Source organism: Ptychodera flava, chromosome 4 (genome assembly GCF_041260155.1).
Source record: "Ptychodera flava strain L36383 chromosome 4, AS_Pfla_20210202, whole genome shotgun sequence".
In the NCBI taxonomy this organism is placed as follows: Eukaryota; Metazoa; Hemichordata; class Enteropneusta; family Ptychoderidae; genus Ptychodera; species Ptychodera flava.
In genome coordinates this window covers 14,885,343-14,907,243 of record NC_091931.1, presented here as the reverse complement: position 1 = coordinate 14,907,243, position 21,901 = coordinate 14,885,343, and the positions used below count along the sequence as shown (strand labels likewise).

At 38.1% G+C, this 21,901-nt stretch overlaps 1 protein-coding gene across 1 annotated transcript; it reads left to right on the top strand.

Annotated features, from left to right (window-relative positions):
• The first annotated feature begins 1,671 nt into the window (after nt 1-1,671).
• LOC139130978 (uncharacterized) lies at nt 1,672-20,189 on the top strand. Its single transcript, XM_070696851.1, has 14 exons — nt 1,672-1,715; nt 8,498-8,678; nt 9,603-9,702; nt 9,984-10,124; nt 10,636-10,797; nt 11,424-11,552; nt 12,757-12,922; nt 13,883-14,001; nt 14,306-14,626; nt 15,097-15,417; nt 16,522-16,782; nt 17,644-17,787; nt 18,200-18,355; nt 18,931-20,189. The coding sequence occupies exons 2-14, from the start codon at nt 8,541-8,543 to the stop codon at nt 19,293-19,295; spliced, it is 2,523 nt and encodes an 840-aa protein (XP_070552952.1). The 5' UTR covers nt 1,672-1,715; nt 8,498-8,540; the 3' UTR covers nt 19,296-20,189.
• The last annotated feature ends 1,712 nt before the right edge of the window (nt 20,190-21,901 follow it).

Sequence of the window (21,901 nt, the reverse complement as noted above, 5' to 3'; positions counted from 1 at the left end):
TGCCAATGTTGTGCTTAGGCCTAAAGGGGAAGTTCACCAAGAACACGATTGGAACTAATTTGGGATAATTGGATTTTCATATTTTTCAAATTTCTCAAAAATATTAAGTGCCCTATAACTGAATGTTGTGATGTTACAAATTACTCATAAAAACAAGTGTGTAACTTAAAAAGAAACGCAGATGAGCTTACATTTGCAGATCAAATAGACATTACTTCATCATCCAATTATCCCAAATTAGTTCCAATCGTATTCAAGGCTGATTTTCACACATGTGACAGCTTTTGGGGTCACTTATTCCGGAAAAGCCATTTTCTCCAATTATAACTCGCACGACTTTTTACAAAAACGGATAAAAATAGTGGCGGAAGTTGTATTTCACAGCTTCATCAACTTCATGTATATTGTATCGTGGGAAAAAGAGCAAAGCTTAGCGTTTTCATCACGTGGTATGGCAGGGACCATCTTCTGATAGGTATGGCCAAGGTCCCTCTCTGAGGGACCGTGGTATGGCATTGTCCATGCTAGGCTGTTGCATTTGCATAACAGAAACGATAGTTATGCAAATAAGCACAGCCTGGTGTAAACGTGCATGACAATACCATACAAAGTGCCAAGCTTGTCGCTTTTTCCTATGATTGAAAATACATTAAGTTAATGAATGCAACTTCCACTACTATTTCTATCCGTTTTTGTAAAAATCGGGCTATTTTAAATGCCGAAAATGGCTTTTCTGGAATAAATGACCAAAAGCTAGCACATATGTAAAAATCAGCCTTGGTGAACTTCCCGCTTTTAAGACTGAAGTTGTTTTAAATTTCTTAAAATTCATTATGGATATGGTGTGAGAAAACTTTGTTTTAGCGACACAATTTTGTTGACAAATCATAATAAGCCTGGCCCGCAATTGTCAAGAACTACAGAGGGCTTCAGACGTCAAACATACGGCGTCGGCCGTTCGGAGAAGCAGAATAGTGAGTTTTCCGAGATACCCGTGGGAGTAAGAAACTGTAGTACTGTAGAACAAAATAACTACAACCAGTAAAATGTCAAATTGAATTTGAAACTAAGTAAATGTATTATGTAAAAGTATAGGTTACAATAGTTATAGCAATAGCCTGAGGGTCTGTTGAATGAAACGAAATCAAATATTATGATAGGCACACCAAAAACAATAAAAATGACAGAAGGGGTAATTGTTGGTTTACATCTGTTTCCTCATGTCTGCTTGGAATCTTTTTAATTTGTCCTGCCATCTATGGCTCGATTTCTTTAAAGATGCAAGTCCCTGGAATTTTTCCCACTAAATCTACCAAGCCCCCTTCCCCTAGGATATCATATGGGCCATTCCTAAGTATCCACAGCTTATACATAGCAGTAGACTTACCTTTCATGAATTGAACAATTTTTCACCTGAAAGAATTCTGTTTACTCTGCGTCACGCAACTTCGACGGAGCAGTGAGACGTACAAGTTATATTCGATTCCTGGACAAAGCCCAAAATTATGACAAACTTGCACAGAGGCCGCGCTGTCCATACACTTTGTAAATAATAGCACGGAACCGTATGGTGACGGTGATTATAGGTTATATCTAAATTTGAATGAACAGTAGGCGGGCCCACCTATTATCATATAGCCAGCTCATTAATAATGAATTTCATTTTCTGCAGAATTCTGCAAGTGGCGTAGCAGGCATCAGACTCGCATCTCAAGGTAAGTGATAGAATAGCTGTAACTATTCTTGTTTTTATTATTTTTTGATAAAGTATGTGTGTTCACGTGAATCATGAAGTTTACAGCGTGTGTGTATGTTGGGTGGGTGGATGGGGGGGGGGGTCGCGGTTAGAAAAATTGCAACAACTTAGCTCGGTTATTGGGCCATTCTTTCCAATGACGGTGGGGGTTCAGCCGATTATTTCAAATACCGGTAATGTTCAGTTATAATGTGTTTCACTACTTCCAAACCTTATATGTTATTCTTGTTTTTTTATGAGAGTGGTTGAAGGTTTAATCGAGAAAAAGTGTAAGTCTTTCACTTTCGAGGCCTTTACTACCTAAAGGTCAGGATACCTAACACAAGATCAGACTTAGACGATTCTAATGGACTGTGTGGGACTTTATGGTTAAGGTGACATTCCCCAATTCACATGGTCTTTTTTCTCGCATAGGCCACAATTTTTCATACATCTTTGCGGAATTCAGAATGTGGGGTATCAGTTGAAAATGTATGCCATTAATAAGGAAGAGATTAATCGTGAGGACTTCTTATGAGCTGCATGGACGAAGGTCAACGATAAGACTTCCGTATAGCCGCACTAGATCTTTTCAAATGCGATAAACGTTATTTCTCGACTAAGGCCGCGTTCAGAAAAATGGTTAGGGGTGGGGCTGGAGGAATTGCGATTGAAATCTTATTTTTTTCTCAGATCCCCCTCAACACCCTGAAAAATTTTCAAGTCCCCCCGTCTATATGATCAAAAATTTTCAAGTCCCCCACCAATTATCATATAGCCGCATATTTATTAGGAATGCATACAGAGTAAAAATAATTATGTATTGCATACTTCTACACGCTAATGTTCGACACTACCTCTTTTCAGCATAGTAGAGCCATAGATATATTCCTAAGGAAGTTCTTAAATTGATCCATTTTTATATGCATCATTAGACTTTTTGGATTTATCAGTCTAAGCCGACTTGAATTTATTAAACTCTGGCCAGGTGAATGGCACCAGCTGAACAGCACACAAAATGACAATCATGGGGGATTAAGCAAATGGTGAATTCCTGTCTATATTTTACCAAAGTGTGAAAAACTGAGAACAGTGACCTACCGATAAAATATATTTTTTTTTGCAAAAGTACAAGACATATGCAACTTAGATGCTACTTATAAATGTTTTACAAAATTGACAATACTGGAAGGTTTAAATATCCTATCAAATTAATGTTTTAACCTCACAAATTTTGGGTGTAATAATGGTTAATTTGGTAAAAAATAAATAATTCCATTTAGTCACACGTTTTTTCATTTAAATTAGAGTCTTAATGTTCAAAAGTTTACTTTTGTGTTATTGTACGATGAGATGAGAAAATTTCATTCTCTGCATGAACTTTAAATGTACGGTTTTATATATTGATTTTAAGTGATTTGAAAAATCTCCGACTTTTCATCGTACATTTGTATGAAATCAAGCATGGTGACCCCATTTTTTCTCTAAAAATTGATTATTCTCGATTTCTCATATGTCGAAATTCAAAAATCCATGGTACTGTTAAGTCTCCTAGTCTTCTATGTGTTGCTCTCTGGCCTGATCTTGTGTACAAGTTCATTGTATGTTTCACTGTCAATTGATTGTCCTATGACCCAAACTCTTCCTAAACTACATAAGAGTCAGAGTTACATGTATCACTGTCACTGCCGGTGTGGAGTGACAGTTACACTGCCCGTAGGCAGTATCAGGGCAGTAGCTGTATTAACTTTGCATTTTGACAATATTTTTGTTCAATTTATACAACTGCGTTCTTGTTCTAGCGTGTTGAACTGTCCAGTATTCAGCTTGCAAACCCAGCCTGTGAATATGTTGTATATACCCCGCATTTGTATCATTGACAAATAACTTTTAGTCTGAACTTTAATTCAACTATCACCAATATTAGGACATACGGGTTTTGTTGACAAACTGAATATTGTGTTTTTCAGCATGCTGTAGAGAGACACATAGAAACTGTATTTGATACATTGCGCAGAAATATTGATTAATAATCAACAGTTGCAGCTCCTGCCCAATTACAAGGCAAACTTGTTGTTTTTACAAAAAAATTAGTGGCATTCATACATTTTTAGATTTTTTTGAGATTAAAGTCATAAAATTCACCAAAAGCCTTTTAAATTTTGTTTAGTTATTGCTAACATTAGAACCTTTTGACGACATCAAAATGTTGGGAACCAAAATATTTTCAGGTCCTCCTATAGGCAAAGCAAAACTTTCAAGTCCCCCCTCGGCTACCCCGAGAATTTTCGAATCCCCCATGAATTCCTCCAGTCCCCTCCCTCAGCAATTGTTTTGAACGCAGCCTAACTGATAATTTGGCATATAAACTGTAAGACCATGTATGTATGTATGTATGTATGTATGTATGTATGTATGTATGTATGTATGTATGTATGTATGTATGTATGTATGTATGTATGTATGTATGTATGTATGTATGTATGTATGTATGTATGTATGTGTGTGTGTTGTGTGTCTGTCTGTCTGTCTCTCTGTCTGTCTGTCTGTCTGTCTGTCTGTCTGTCTGTCTGTATGTATGTATGTATGTATGTATGTATGTATGTATGTATGTATGTATGTATGTATGTATGTATGTAATGCTTATCATGTTTGTAGCATCAACATTAGATCTGTATAGGAGTGAGTGACAATTCCTTACAACAACAGTTAGGGAAAATAAGTATAGCCCAAAAAGACACTTCAATTAAAATTAAATATCCGAGCCAAAGGTTCCCATTACCATACTTGACGACAAAGATGATCGTTCAGCAGGTTGCAAGGGATGTTTGTTGTGTATGTTGAATAATCACTCTTCTTCGTGTGCGAACGTGTTAGAGACTCTGCAACAAGAACTGTCGTCTGATGATATCTCAAACACATGTCACAATAGAGGTAGATTCGACGAATAAATAACTGTAACGAAATATAAACTACAGGGACATGCAGTCGATAAAATGGTTTTCTAATGGCCAGTGATTAATATTACAGTTTACGAAGAGGGGAAAATAATGTAAATACTTCTGATCTAGTGAGTCAAACTACAGATCAGACACGTTTCCCTCTTCATTGAAATGACGGGGATCTGGTACGAAAGATGAAATTGCAGTGGCCGGCTCATTCAATACACTTTTCATGCAAAGATGTAGCAAATCACTTTGCTGCAGACTTTATTAATTCAGTTTAAAATTTTGCGGCCGCGAAAAATGTTAAAGTTAAAACAGTTAAAACTATTGGACTACATCCGCTATGTCCCAAGATCCTGAAATTATCACCGAAATTTGTAGCAAGATCGCTGTTCTTAATTTATAATTTATGATAATAAAGATTATTTCAAGACATACGGAAGAGAGTAAAGGTCACTTAGTTGGACACGTTTCAAAATTTTGGACACGTCTCAAAATTTCTTCAGGGTTTCGTCACTTCCGGTCGCCATCTGTCACGTTATCAACGCTTGAACGGGAAGTCTAAGCTCGAATCCATGTGTACAAAAGGCCTATTGGAGCAAATCATTCCTTGGTTGTATAAAACGTTGGGTGTCCTTGGGCAAAAAGCGAACTTATTGTGTGCTCCTATGCTCTTCCTCATTTGGACCTTAATAGTAGTGCATAGGAACTGGCTCAAATTACAGAAACTCGCAGTGGGTATTTCGATGGACTCTTATCTTAGTTTTGCAGATTTGCGCATACTGCTATAACATTTCCTTGTATGATAATATACAAAATTATGTGCTGTGAGTTCAATCCTTCAAGCCTAACATACCATTGTAAATTACTAAAGGTTTGAACGACTCAACCGATGTGTATAGCCGAGTGACCATAGCTACCTCTGAAATGGCCTACATGTACCCGAAGTCAAATTGAATGTTGTAATATTTATTCCATGGCCAATACAGGCCGCTATTGTATATAGTTAGATGAACATCAAATTTAATTATTCGAGACACTTGGTTTTTTTATGAAATTATTGAGCAGAATTTTAAAATTGTCTTTTGCAGATTTGTGTTTATATGGTTACGGTAATTTTTTCTAAATTAAATGAATTTTGTATGTATTAATATGTTCAAGTTTTAGGGTTTTAGGGTCCTGGGGAGATAAACTCCTTTTAGCGCTTACCAGGGTACCCTCATCAAATAACATCAAAGAAAATGAAACAAAATGTAAAACTGAACCGTTATTGTCTGCTATTCTCGTTTGACTCAGTAAAACAGTCTTGAAATTTGCATATTCGATTTTTTGTATTACCTATGCACAGCAAGTGATGCTGCCCGCAATTCTCCTTGATGTTTTCACACTGAAATCGCTTATTGAACTGAATCAAGTTTCTTCTGTATGTAATAAAATTCTGACAGTATTGTTTTGATGAATGTGACTTCCTTATTTTCCGCATCGAATAATGAGAACGCAATCTCTTTTCAACACATGAGATAGCAATTTTGTAATTTTGTCAATAAAAGTTGACAGCCATATACAATCTTTTAACGGATTATTTGAAATTAGGCCTAAAATGCCAACATTTAGAGAGGCTGAACTAATTAATGGTAACGTGATTGTGGCGCGACCGAGTATAAGCGATGGACCGGACAGTCACCGACTGTAGTTCTGTATGATATACTTTGTGCACGACGACAGAACGCGTACTGGGTCAGAGATTGTTGGCTAGTCCAAGTCACGACTCCGAACAGCGTGCTCGCGAAATACGCTCACTGAACAACCATTCCGTGTCGCGATTCGCCAGAATACGTCACGTGACGAGAAAATAGATACGTCTAGTCCCCACCGGATCGACAAAAGTGACGTCAGAGGGTATTTTTTGAAAAGCTATTTCCCTAGGGAAATAGTTCTGACCAAATTTGGAAAAGTGCCCGGTCACGTGACCGTAGTGTCGTCTGCAGCTTTGCAACAATGGCGGGTGACTAGAACGTGATGTGCGTCCGGGATAGGTGACGACACATTCTCTGAAACGGATTTTCCAACATTTTCCAACATTCTAACAGCGTAGGAACTTGAACAGCTAATTGACGGAAAAGATTAAAGTACAACTAATGATGTCGCTAGGTATGCTTAGAATATTTTTTGAAAAAAATTGGTACCACCTATAACTGAAACCGCTGTGGAAACCTCGCACAGTAAACTTGTCACAATGGATTGTTGCGGTGCAAAATATCAAAACACATTATAAACTATATAACAATACAGCATGAGCATGTGGTGTGTTATAAAACACCTATAGCCTGGTCTTTATTCGGGCTGTAGCGCACGTCTATTACCCCTCGTGGCCGTGTGTTACCAGAAACACATCGCTATACCCCTCGGCCTACGGCCTCGGGGAATAGCGATGTTTTTCTGGTAACACACGGCCCCTCGGGGTAATAGACGGGCGCTATAGCCCTCATGACCAGGCAATAGGTGTTTACTATCCAACGGAGGCTAAGACGAGATGTTGGCACACATCGTGGAACATGTTTGAACCGAAATAAAAGAGAAACAACGGTTAGACAAAAGTTTAGCTCAGCACAACTTTTAACACGATGTTCACGACGCACAGGTCCAGAAGTCCGTAAAAGTCAGGCTTAGTCGGGATATCACAAGTTTTACCTTGTGATCTAGGTCCCACCTGATATGGAGCAGACAGATCTTATTGTGCTCTTGAATACAGGGTTTCCCAAACTGAGATTCAGGAAAAACTGACATTTTCTGAGCCAGCGGACTAAGAGCCATTTAACAGGTCATTGACCCAAATTCCGCAACAACATTTCCAAGGAAACTGAGAAAATTACACCAGCCCTGTGTTGGCGAAAAAAGATTCTTCTTTTTTCAGTGTCCTTGCTAAAGGAAATTTACATGTCAGACAGACTGTACCATGAGACCAACTTAGCTGCTGACAACTCTATCTCAAAAACTGAACAATATCCACGTACAGACATTAGATTTTCATTAATTTACTATTGACTTTGTGACATAATCGACAAGTTTGAAGCAAACTTTTAATAAATAATCTTGATATTAAATTATAAGTTTCAAATGGTTCAAAAATACAAAAATAATTCATAATTAAAAGAATGAAATGAAATAATGAAAAAATTAAATTATATGTTAATTAAAAATCAATAATATATATATATATATATATATATATATATATATATATATATATATATATATATATATATATATATATATATATATATATATATACACAAAATGTATACAATGTGCCCTCCCGGTTATCACCATAATGGCTTTATGGCAACCTCTGAACTTGGGCACAGAGAGTACGGTTATATATATATTTTTTTTTTTTCTAGGCTGATAAAAATCGAGCTAATAGCCATACTTTAGTACGCTTGAACAGGACACTTCAGCGGGTGTGACATCATCATCAGCCGACTCTAGCGAAACGTGCATCGTTTCAGTCGGGTAATTCGCTCATTTCATGACCGTTTGTGGCGGGACCATGTACCATTTTTGAAACAAATCGGTCCCAGCATATCTTAGTTACAGCTTTAGACATGAAAGTGAACCTTTGCTTTTATTCTCTTCCCGTGTTTTGGCGATAATTTTACAACCCTCACGGTTTTGTTAAAGTTTGTGACACTGTCATATTTCAATGGCCAGTGTTTGTATTTTATTGTAAACTTTCTTTAAATCTTTATTCAATGAATGAAAATCCGTTAATGGGTGCATTGAATTGAAACACGGATTTTTTCCTTTATTTCATCAGAGATATATATGCTTATGTATTGACTTATGGAAGAACGCCGAGGATGACCAGTCTCCGTGTCTTAACAGTTACAACCATTTTCAGCTGCGTCTTCGTCGGCCAGGCTTGCTCAGCCGGGTTCGATTGGTCATGTTACAAAAACAGAACCGAAGGTGAAAGATTTGTATCAGCCGGGTCAAAGGTCAGTAAGGAGGCGGAGTCCTTTAAAATGTGACTTTTATAATGCCGCACGGCCAATCATTCTTGTCAGTGCGACTTGAATTTATCTCAGGATACTACACATGTTTTCTTCACTACCGAGAACTGTGTATCTGAACAAATCGAGCATTATGCCGCTATTAGTACAAGATGCGAGGTATAATGATATTCAAATATGCAGATTACATTAATGAGCATTGTTTCGGTATTAAAATTCTATGCTAATAACCCTTAATCAATGTGGAATATTCATGTACCTCGGATCTTGCTTTGTATATTATGCCGTGACTACTGTATTATTTTATATATCCTAAGCTTGTATAATAGCGCACCTTTTCAAAACATATGAATAAGTTTGAATTAAATGATGTCATCATTAAACCCGAGTTTTCCTTAATACTTCTGCAAAGTATAAATACTGGTAAAGTTACTGTACTCGCAGCATGACATTCCGATGATAGGTATTCATTAGTGCATGAAGCATTCATGCGAGAAGAGTCACCAGTCGACCGTGCGGGCATTGATTATTAATTAATCGTTTTGAACCTTTCATTACACGCTGAGGAAAAAAAATAAAAGCCCGTGATAATTTTATATACACCTCGATAATGGTTTCTTCAAACGATCTGGTATAAATGTATAACCGTTTGCATCTGAGGAGCACCTGACGTCATGTTTGCCTCTTGCTTGCAATTGCGATGCCCATGATGTCCATTCATGCAAGAAAAAGCAGATTTCCCGTTCGATTCAGAACCACATGCATTTAGAGTGAGGGTATCTAGCTCAGTGTACATTGGTATTAACAGTTTGTACGCATGTCGACAACGTTCAAACTGAGAAATCATTTGTTATCACAGCATGCCTTGAGACAGCCTTCTCTATTGCACTATGATTTTCTCTCTTGTAGAATAAGCATGTCGTATCAATGGACGTTAGTGCTCCTTCAATGCGGTTTAAGAATGACCTTCTCAATGACCGTGAAATCATAGTGTACACTGGCGACCACTGTGAGTATACTTTGTTTACTGGTCGAAGTTTCGATTGCCAGAATGCACCTCGGGCACAGATGTGTCGATTTAACGAATTGTCTTTTTGTGCGGACTGATCTGTGAAAACTGATACTTTAAGTTTATTAAAATCTCTCTTCTAAAAACTTGCATGAACACCTGATGTTAAGTTGATATTATTTAAGAGTATATCAGAAAGTTTCCATGAACAAACTTGTGAGGGCGGAAACTAGCAGTTACGGTTCCGGTATGATAATTTGATTATTATAATTCCATCACAGGTTCTGTTGAAATTTACTTCCATGCCATTTGGAACGATGCCGCTGGCTTTGTCGATCATGGAGACATCGGGCTGGTGTGTCAAGTCAAGGAAGGACGAGTGGACCTCCTGAGAGTCGGTGATGAAAACGATAAGAGCATTGGTGGGTTTGTTTGTCATTCTTCTTCCAGGAAGCCCAGATCGAGGGGGCTTGCATATAGCTGTTGCTTGCAACTCAGAGCATGTTCTTACATTTTCAAAGGCTTTTGCGTCTCTGTGCTTTTGTGATAAAGGAGGCAGATAGCCAGACTTTATCATAGAATTGGAGAGTGGCGTGGAGAGAATACAGAGATATTTCGAAAGACTATCATATCACATAGATACAGATACAGGAACGAGAATACGTTTATGCATAACCCTACCTGCCAGTGTATACCTAATCACTTACCTACCTCCAAATAGACAGAGAGACAGAGAGACAGAGAGACAGGTAGACAAGAGCTATTGCAGGCATAGAGAAAGACAGACAAAAATAATGATGCCAACGTTACAGCGAGAAACAAATATGGACGGACAAAACTGAGAGTGTGCGAGGTTGTGCTAATGCAAGATTTAATCTGGATTAAATGTTCATATATTTGTTTTATTTCGTTTTGTTTTTATTGGAAATGTAGTTACAGTACACCATCAGATACCGACGCGGTGGTTAAGTTATGGCTTGCTTGCCCGAGCCAATTTCGAGACCTTCACGAGCGGCCTTATGTTTACCTGCTCTCCCGAATACTTTGACAGTTTAATATCTGGTGTGAACATCAAGGTTGTCATTGATTTAAAAGGTAATGATCGAGTCGTCGATCACAAATGGTAATTTTGCACGGTTGCCTTTGCTTAATGCAAAGAAAATGAATTACATTTCTGTTGGTGATTTATCGGTGCAAGGGCGAAATCTATTCCTCTTATGCAGAAACGAGTTTTTACTCTACTTCATTCTGGATATGTGGCCAACACAAATATTAAACAGGCGAACGTCATTGTCAAAGAGTTTCATTACTTCAAGTTCAGGTCGACAAGATCAAAGCAAAAATAACGCAAAAAATACAACCGCTCAGGTACCTGAATGTCTCAAAAATTATCTTACTTATCAAATATTAATGTATTTGTTTTGATTCTGGGCAAACAACTGCTCCATATAAACAAGTTTCGTCAGTAATATGCCCACTTGTAATAGTATATTATAGATCAAGGTACCTATTAGGTAGAATTGTTAGTATACATACAATAATTAAAGTCTATTAAGTGAAGATGAATAGCAGGAAATATCAGCGAAGGTGTCCCTGATTCGTACTTCAAAGTTAGAAAACAGACAATCGTACTTATACATATGCTTGCGCATGTTTTTAGCTAGGTTTTATCAATCAATCAAGGTTTTAACACATGGCTTTGAAATCTCTTCTCCTTCTAGGGTGTCCGCTAAATAAATATGGTGGTCAATGTAGTCACGACTGCAACTGCGCCAATGGTGGCCTGTGCCATGATTTCAACGGAGCTTGCTACTGTCAGAAAGGTTGGACGGGGATTGATTGTGGTACACGTGCGTAAAGTTCTAACATCAACGATTTATTAAACAATCAGGCTTTTGTGAAAATCCCCCAAAAGGCATTTCATTAATTTTGAATCGTCAATCATGGCAACGAAATGGAGGGTCAAGAAGTATTGTACTTCTCTCTTAAATTGTAATTGCATTGTAAGATTTGACACCTATACGACGGGGAGACGTGTAGATTTGGCTGGATTTTTATCCTTATTCATTGATTGGAACACGCAATGTGAACAATGCTTTGTTTTCTTGAACGTGACTGTAAATCTGAGAGGAAATCATATACAACACGATTGGAACTAATTTGGGATAATTGGATATTCATATTTTTCAAATTTCTCAAAAGTGTAAGGTTCGCTATAGCTGAATGTTGCAATATTACAAAATTACTCATAAAAACAAGTGTATAACTTAAAAAAGAAAAGCAGATAAACTTATATTTGCAATTAAACCTACATCGCCTCACCATCCAATTATCCCAAATTAGTTCCAAGATACTGCTATGTTGTTATCAATAAAAGCTGGAGAAGACTTGACCTCTCGTTGAGATAGACATCTTGATCCGATAAATTCCCCCCAAAACATTAGCGAAATTAAGAATTTTCTCAGGGTGTCAAGTATCCCTGAAAGTAATAGTGAATCACAAAACATTGAGAACGTCACGAAAATGTACATGTAACTACAAGCGAGGGGTTTCAATGTAATGTTTACATTTTAATGAGTGGTTATTATTATTTTGGGATTAAAGGGGATTTTACAATTCGACGGAGCCGCAAACACTATGTCGGTATTCATACTTCTTTGACTAATATAAATCATCCTTGGACATTTACAAGGGGACCATAATTTCATTTCCGCTAAGTACGTCTAATGCTTCGAGACTAGAGTTTAGAAGCATTAAAATTAAGGTCGAGGAGCTTTCTAATTCACAAGAACTGTACGCCCAGAGCTGTACACATGAGTATGAGGAATACTCTGAAATTCAGGGGATATTGCGAGCAATTACCAGTTGCTCACATGGGCATGTTGTCCGCTCCAATCAACCTACTCCCCCCACGGCTCCATTTTCGTGCTGGACTTTCCAGTTTGAACATGGCCCTCTGTTGACAACAAAACATTAGATGACATGAGTTACTTGTATCACAAACTGTATACCTTGCTTGTACATCAAGTCGTACCATTGATCTTCACCTTGCAGCTGACCCTTTGTTAGAGTATGTCCAACCTCCAGAGAAAGTGTTTTTAACCAGAAATGTCACTCTGACCTGTAAAGCATATGGAGTGACTCAACAGATGATCATGACCTTGACCAGACATGGAGAAATCATCACATCAACGGAAAGATACACTGTTGGACATATTGGGTAATAAAACGTTTCCTCTTTGCTATATCAGAGATTCGGAATTTAGTTTTTAATATTGCGTATAATCTCATGTAGCACAAGAATGTATTTATGTTTATCTAGGTTGACTTCTGAAAGAATCAAATTGTTGCCATACGATAAAAGTTGAAAAAGGTGAATAATAATTGTTTTTTTTATGGAGAAATGGCTTTCCTACTCTAACATTTCAAATTTGCTTAGTTGACACATTGCTCAATTAAAGTTACTCTCATATACACTGACAGTGCATCTGACTGAACCTGATTGAAATCAGATGTAAAAATGGGCTCATTTTCACCGTTGCGTGTTCTTTGCCGTTTCCCACTGCAAGTCGCCACAGTATATCTGACCGCACTATACTGTCAAACGGTATCGCGTTCAAATCTCGCGCATCGGCTACAACAATAGACCGATCGGAAAGAGGGCTACAACCGCCACTCGGTATGAATTGCAGCGTTGTAATATTTAAAAACGCAACGTGATTGGCTCCTGCAAAGCTATACTAGAACAGCTGACCAATCGGAACGAGGCCTAAAACCGCCACTTATTATGAATTGCAGCGCTGTATTTAAAAAAAGCAACGTGATTGGCCCCTGCAAAGCGTGATACTTGAAAGCCATCGATGTCCTGTGCCAGTGGGTCAGATGTTGCGAGGCGACTACGTAGCTCCGAATGAGAACGGCAAAGAACAAGCAACGGTGGAAATGACCCTCATTTCTACATCTTATTTCACGTTCTTCACTTGTATAGGTCCTTCCAAGTTCATCGCTGTTATTGTGTCACCGTGCACTCATTTATAATACAATGTTAACGAAATTTACTCAGCAATGAAGACACATTAATCGATTGATTGATGGATTGATGGATTAGTTGTTTGATCGACTAGATTGATTGATTGATTGATTGATTGAAAGATTGATTACTACGGCTTTTCCATGACAGAAGTACTTTGACACTAGACATCGTGAGAATCCAATATGACGACGAGGGTCTGTACACGTGCAATGCCGTACACCCTGATGGAAGGGAGTTCACTGCAACGTTCAACCTAACGATAACAGGTTAGAGTACATGTATATACCTTACGCAAGAGAGGCATACGAAGTTTTTGCTTCTACCAATACTTGATTATGGCAGTGATTTCTTCTTTTATACTATTTTGCTAAATCTTGGTATCGGCATGTCGCCTGTTGTATGTTGTAATCATCGATGTATGCTTTGGCATTTGTCTATTAACTTTCGCTGAAGATTTAACGAAACAAATTGACCCGATTATGAGAAATTAGTCAAATTTATCCTTGTTTGTGATTTACTTAGGGTACTGTGTCTTCTCCAACAAAGGAAGTTTATATATGCAATTTACAGGTGAACAGCGCTTCAAAGCAGAACCGGTCGATGTGACCGTTACAGCGGGCAGCAACATCACGTTACAATGTGCGGTAGTTAACGGAGTTGGGCAACGTCGTTGGTTTGCAGACGGTGATACCCTTTTGGCTGTCGAGGACTTCATCGTCGCCGACTGGGCAAAGACACGCTTTACCGTCGACAGTGTCGGTGTACAGGGAATTTACAATTTGAACATCGGAAACGTTAATACTGAAGACGATCGTGAATATCACTGTGAAGTTGGACCGGCATTTGGCCAGAAAGGCATTAGTTCAAACTCTGCTCAGCTGACAGTTATAGGTGAGAAAATTGTTGGTCAATTAGCATGCACATTTCATATATTCGGACGTATGGAGGTGTTGATCGTGTCAGAGTTGCACATATGATGCATTGCACATGAGCAACATATTTCCAGACCAAGAACGAATCCAACTACACCGTACACGGACATGTACTTACGATTTGTTTGCAAGGCTAAGTTAATGCCTTTCGCCTCGACAGTGTATACGTGACAAAAAAACTCAGAATCGACAACCCTTTGTTTCAATGAAAGCCCATTAGGGACGTGCTCGAAACACAAATAACAAAAATATCTCGAGATCGTTTAGTTTAGTTTTAAAACAAAGTTATCGAGAATAAAATAATTACATTATAGAAAACGAGATGATTTAGGTTTGTTTCTGTAATCTCATTATCCCGAGATCCTAAGAATTTTTTTCTCGGTCTACGCGCACGCCCTCTATGGCCATTAATATATTTTGGACTTCCAGAAAAAGCTGACCTGCCGTTCATAGAGGAAGCATACGATTTTACAAGCTTGAGTTTTCTGGCCGATGCGCCAGTAAGAGTCACTTGTCGGGCGAACAATGGTCAGCCACCGGCCAGCATTCGCTGGTACAAGAATGGCGCATTGTTGACTGGAAATGTTTCCACCAAGCTTGAAGTTGGTACCAGGAATCGCATAAACGCCGTCAGCGTCTTAACAGTGTTTTTGAGTTACGAAGACGTCGGAAAAAACATAACATGCGAATCATGGAACGATGTTTTAGGGTACTGCGACAGAACGTCCGTAACACTTGTAGACATTAAATGTGAGTATGAGATGTAATTAATATTCTGCACAGCTATGTGAAATCTGTACACTTTTTAGAATTTGCCTTGTGCTGACATAGCTGATTTGCATAAGGGTGCATAATAATGACGTCTTGTTCACCTTTGTGCTAGTCAGCTTGCCTTTATGATCACTGAAAAAGAAGCAGACAGAAGGTCCCATTTAGGATTCTATGATTTGTGAGTTGTATTCATCGAATCGTTATTTTACGATGAAAATCGTCCTGTAGTTTGGTTGTTAAGGAAGGCTAAGACGCATTCAAAGTTATGTGAAGGAAAAATTACTCTTATTTTCGCAAAGCACTCTCAGCTGGCTGCAGTGGGTTTTGTCCTGTACATTTATTTGCAACAATAAACTTTAACGTACACGATTTCCCTCTCAGAATCACAGATATGAAATACCCTGTGCACAGAGTTCACCTTCCTAGATTGTATGTTGTCGACCAAATTATAACCACATTTTCTTTTCTCTTCATGAGCACGAGCTTAACGATTTTAATTTGTAATAATTGTGTCTAATATTATCTATAAAATAAATCTGTCGTTTTGCCAACATTTTGTAAGTCTACCTTTTCTTGGTATTCCTAAAATCTGTATCTTGGAAGAAATTTTTTCGACTGGCTTCCGATCACTTGATTCAAGTTTCACAACTTTTGTTCATCAAATGAAAATAATCTGCATTCCTTAATACATTTTAAAAATTCTAACTCAGAAATTTAGGATTTCTTTGCAATGTCAATATGCATGTAATATATTCAGTATTATGATTATATATATTTAAAATCATAGTTCAGTTTAGTCTCCAGCAGTTCAGTTTAAAATGAAGTACCGTAGTATACTGATACTGATGTGGGGTAGATCTCCCGATAGAAAATGTCGTTCAAATACAATCAGTCGTATCGAAACATAGGGTCGTGTAGCCATGAGCTGGCTCCCCGACTCAAGACTTGCAAAGCCTGTCGCGAAGTCAAGAAAGTGTGGTGACACCTTAAACTGCTATACAACTGACACTGATAAAAACCTAAATAACTTTTTTCCGTTCTGGTGAGAGTTAATCAACGGTGTAAACCACGTGACAATTACAGATAGCCCACGCGTAACCACAACTTACCTGCCTCTGGCGCCGAAAGATGGCGATGACATCACATTCTACTGCAACATCGACGCAAACCCGGGCAACTGTACATACCACTGGGAAGTAGATCATGTACCGGTGGTGCGGCAACACGACGCCTCGCTAGAACTTTATGGAGTAAAAGGGCAAGATTCTGCAATCAGTGTTGTATGTTGGGTCACAAATGACATCGGTACAGGCTTTGGAACAGTGTCTGTTAAGGTCGATAAAGGTAATTGTAAAACCTCACTTAATCCCTTGGAATCGATAGATGTATGAGTGTATGTGTGCATAGGTAGAGTTTTGGAGGGAAGACTTACTAGGGATAATGGAGGGATATGGAGACATGGCTAGAAGGAACGTGCATATGTATAAATGCTTGATTACCTGTACTAACCAGATATCTGCCTCCCTGTACATCTACCTCACCCATTTATCTTACATGTGAAATTCTTCGAATTCCCTTAATATATGGAGAGGTAGACAGATAGACAGGTAGGTAGGTAGGTAGGTAGGTAGGTAGGTAGGTAGGTAGGTAGGTAGGTAGGTAGGTAGGTAGGTAGATAGATAGATAGATAGATAGATAGATAGATAGATAGATAGATAGATAGATAGATAGATAGATAGATAGATATCTCATACCCACCTACCAACCACAGTGCCTACCTACCTACGGTACCTACATACAGTAACTACATACGTACATACATAGAAACATAAACACATACATACATACATACATACATACATACATACATACATACATACATACATACATACATACATACATACATACATACATACATACATACATACATACATACATACATACATACATACATACGTGAAACATATTCACACCTCGGGATTTAGATTGAAACATGGATGATATACTAGTGGTATGCATGTTACTAAGATATATCTTTTAAATCTTTTTATTTTATCAAAAATAAGAAGAAGTTTCATATTTATACTATACTTAGATAGCAGATGGAATTACTATATAAGCTCCAAATCAAACCTTCACAGGTTAATGAAAATCGAAGTGGTGACTCTGAGTGACAAGAAAACCGTCTCCTTTCATTCGTTCCAGACTCAAAAGTCACGATTTTCGAGGCAATTCTTATCGCAGTCATTGGTGCAGTACTAGTGGTAGTAGCACCAGTACTTACATATCGCCATCGCTACAGAATTCAGCGTCGGTTGGTGTGGCATTTCGGAGGTTACGAGGAAAATGGTCCGTGTTGTCATAAACGTTGTTCACTGTTTATTTATTTATTGTATGTAGTATGTGGTTTTTTTTGTATGTGTCCCAATACCGAATTCTGCGTCATGCAAAGATCCATATAATCATTGATGCAGTCTGTCTAATTAACTACTCAGGCTGTCGATTAAAACTGTATTAAGCAGAAATTTTACAAAGAAATCCTCAACATTGCCAAACAAGGCCGCATTGGTTTGTGAGGACCAACTTTAATACACAAATTCTCTAAGACAATGATATTAATCCGAAAAAAAATCATCGACCTTGATGAAGATGCCTTTGCTTCATTTATCGACACTGTAACTAGGTTGATTATCGCATTTAATCTGAATGGCATTACATTGCATTAGTATGGAATAAGGTGAAGTATGTTTAATCTCAACAGATGGGAAGACCTTTGACGCCTTTGTATCGTATTGTGGTAGCTGTGAGGGCGAATCAGAGGACGAGAAATTCGCCCGACACGTTCTTATACCCGAGCTGGAGAAAGGAGGGAAATACATCCTGTGTGAACATCACAGAAACTTCCTCCCAGGCATAGGTAATGAACTGCCGCCATGCTGCAACATTTTAAATTATACGATATAGATTATGACAGACATGTTTAACTTTCATCAATCACCATCGTACTTTGGATACAGTGTTTACATTGGTCGTGTGGGTCCCATACGACCTTTGAGCGCAGTTCCGACGACTTTATACCTCTAAATGCATCATTGATGATACTCTTCTCGATTTCGAAAATATTGATGCACTACAGGGGTCTTATTTTCCTCGGATTTTTCAAAAGATGTCCCAAGTCTTCCAAGTCGATGAAAAATACCAGAAAAGAGTTCTCTTCAAATTGTCGATAGGTACTCAAGTATCTTTGAAGTACTGATTCAAGGAAATTTATAGAAATAAAATCACACATACCATCGCCCACCCCAAAACTTGTTAGCGCGAGTCAATCCTGTTCATTGCGTTATCTCTGACCATAGAATTTCGAATTCGGAGAACCTTCTCAAGGCCTACATGTATGTGATAATATAACTCCATTATCTTTATCCATCTGAAGAGTCGATTACCCACAGCCTCTTGGCAGAAACAACTTGATATATCACATTCTCCTCGCAGATATATACAAGAATATCGAGCAAGCTGTTGACTTAAGCCGTCGTACGATACTGATCCTGTCGCCACGATTTGTCGAGAGTGAGTGGTGTCGCTATGAATTTCTGAAAGCCCAGGAAGAAATGTTGAAGAAGAAAAGTAGAATAATCCCCATCATGTTTGAAGATATCTCACCAGTGGAAGATATGGATGCTAACCTTAAAAGTCTGCTCAGGGAGATCTCTTACATCTCTTGGCCGGGAGAGGGCGGTAAGACGGAGAAGTTCTGGAAGAACCTCAAGTATGCTATGCCCCGAAAACGACCACATAAAAGGGGAGTACGACGCAACAATAATGCAGCAGAAAATCTAGTTCTCTTAAATATATAACTACAAGTTCAAACGTAAACGGCGAGTCACGAGTTCACTGTATATTGTAGTGCCATTAAGGTCAAGTAAGAAATCTGTTTTTTCCTTTTACCTGCTAACAAACAAAGCAAATGCAATATGTGGTGCATATATAAAACGAGACGATTGTACTTCTTAAGCAAAAATGAAGATGGTTGAAAAAGTGAGACCTCCACCCAAAGAACCCCAAACGTTTTAGCGAATTTAGGTTTATCGCAAATTAAATTCTCCTGTCCCCGATTATCAATTACATCACTTCAGTTCAAGAAACTACTATCTCGAAGGTGTCAATTTTTACTTATAAGAAAATTGACGTAGCCGACAGTCCCACTTTCTTGAACTACTCTAATGGCCATGCGTAAGGGATTCAACAATTGTTTGCTTCTGAGGCGGTCTTGTTCTATCACTACTATGGACCATCAAATCACCCGATATGCTGCTTTTACTTTGGATAAACATAACTCGTATTCGAATTTCTAGAAATCTTCGGTACGAGTTCACTTATGGCATTTTGTTTGTGAATAACGTTGTGATATTGTATATGGAAGCGTTCTCTCAGTATACTCGTACAAATAGTCGAGAAGAACGTGTTTTTTTTTCTCAGTTTTAAAATGTGAGGTATTTTTCGACCTGCACAAGAATGCATCCTGTTGAAGATTATGATTTTTACGAGGGGGTACCCTCGTGTTGGACAGTAGATCGACAAATGGGTAATTTAGTGTAAGCCGATTCAAACGAAATGCATGTAAAAGGGACAAGATGGACCGTCCATAGAGAAAGCCTTCAATCTAATATATAGTTATACTGCTATTGAAAGTATTAGATTGCTTTGTGCTTTAATATTAGCGATAAAGGCTTTATATGAAACATACACACTACTTTAATGAGTTGATGCAAATAATTTACAGATGCACACACTTCGACATTTGACACAATCTTTTAGTATTTCTGTTCTGTAGAAACCAACACTTTCATGTTTTGTCAACACGGTATGTCAATTTTAAAGGCTGGTAGACGCAAAACTTACGATAGCGTACTTGAAGTTCATCATAACATGCGCAGAAATAAGACTGACATTTATACAAGGGTGTCCGTGAGCAACATGACAACCATCGTCGCACAGGTACGGGAATTTGTGCAGAGTTCTCGGGAGGGCGCTAATACAATTCATGGAGACCACGGGCCGAATAAACGTCGTAAACTACATGTACGCCCTCATATTGAACAACTGGACTCTCTTGTTATTTCGTCAGTGTTTACAATGCAATATATATATATATATATATATATATATATATATATATATATATATATATATACATACAAACATTATTATGGACACTCACTCACACACACACACACACACACACTTTGGCTTAAATCGTACACATAGATGATGTAGGAAGCGCCACCAAGGGCTATCCTGTCACTTTTAAACTAAATTAATTTAACCAAATCAAAGATAATATTGTCGTTCTATAATAATTGTTATATTTCTTCTCATTGCAAGCAAATTTCAGTGGTAGACTTGTTCTCATCGCTACTCGGGTCTGATTGCAATGATTTTTCTGTCCTAAATCGGTAGAAATTAATTTTAGAAGTCTTTAGAAAGGAGAAGTAATGAATCTGTAAACCGCCGTTGTTTCACAGTAACATCGTTTAGGGACAAATGAGGAACATCTCTTCAAACATTTTGTTGAGTAACATAAATGTAATCGGCCATTTCGTTTGTGTTTGCGCATTTGTTCTTTTAAAGTGAAGGGGTAACTTGCAGCATGTAAACTTACTCTTTAATAAAGGAAATTAGGCGTATTATTTTAACAGCGAGGCGCAGAAAAGACCATTTTAGGGAAAACCCCAGACAGGGTCAGATCGAACAAACCAGGGCAGACGCATTACCAGAATAGGCTTTTAGCGAGCATTGTAGAATTTACATTAAAAGTTTTGCATTAATTGAGTCACTAATGCGTCTAGGCTGAGTCTATTCAAACAAAAGGTTGTCGAAATGGCTTCATTTCGTCGGTGACATTTTATAGGTATACTTTGTTGACCTTTGACCCTCAAATACACAATCACAGTCAAGGACGCGTGGAATGAAGATGCCTCGGCACATTTTATAACCATTGAGGCGAAATTGTCGATCCGCATATTGTGCAGCTATAGGCACGGCCATGAATATACAAAGTTGATTGGATTGAGGGACAAGTGACACAATTTAAACTTAAGATTGCAAATATTGCATTTGTCTTCAAAAAATTCTAACATCTAGGGCACAACTTTGGAAAATCTCTAGTTTATCGGGCGAATGTTTTCATATTTGATGATTACACTGTCACATGTACATACCCGAAGGCGTGTAATTTGACATATTTGTACGTATACTGTGAATATGATGGGGTGTTTACACATACTTGGTTTTTGATGATGGAGATTCTTCCGAGTGGGTTTCATTTATTGACGCCGTTGATTCACAATTTCTACCTTTTTTCATGTCTGTCCTCAGCCTGTACAAAACACTTTTGATTGAGCGACGGGCAGGCGCCGCACGGCGTATACAGTCGATTGCAGAGCTCAGCTTGAAAGAAGGA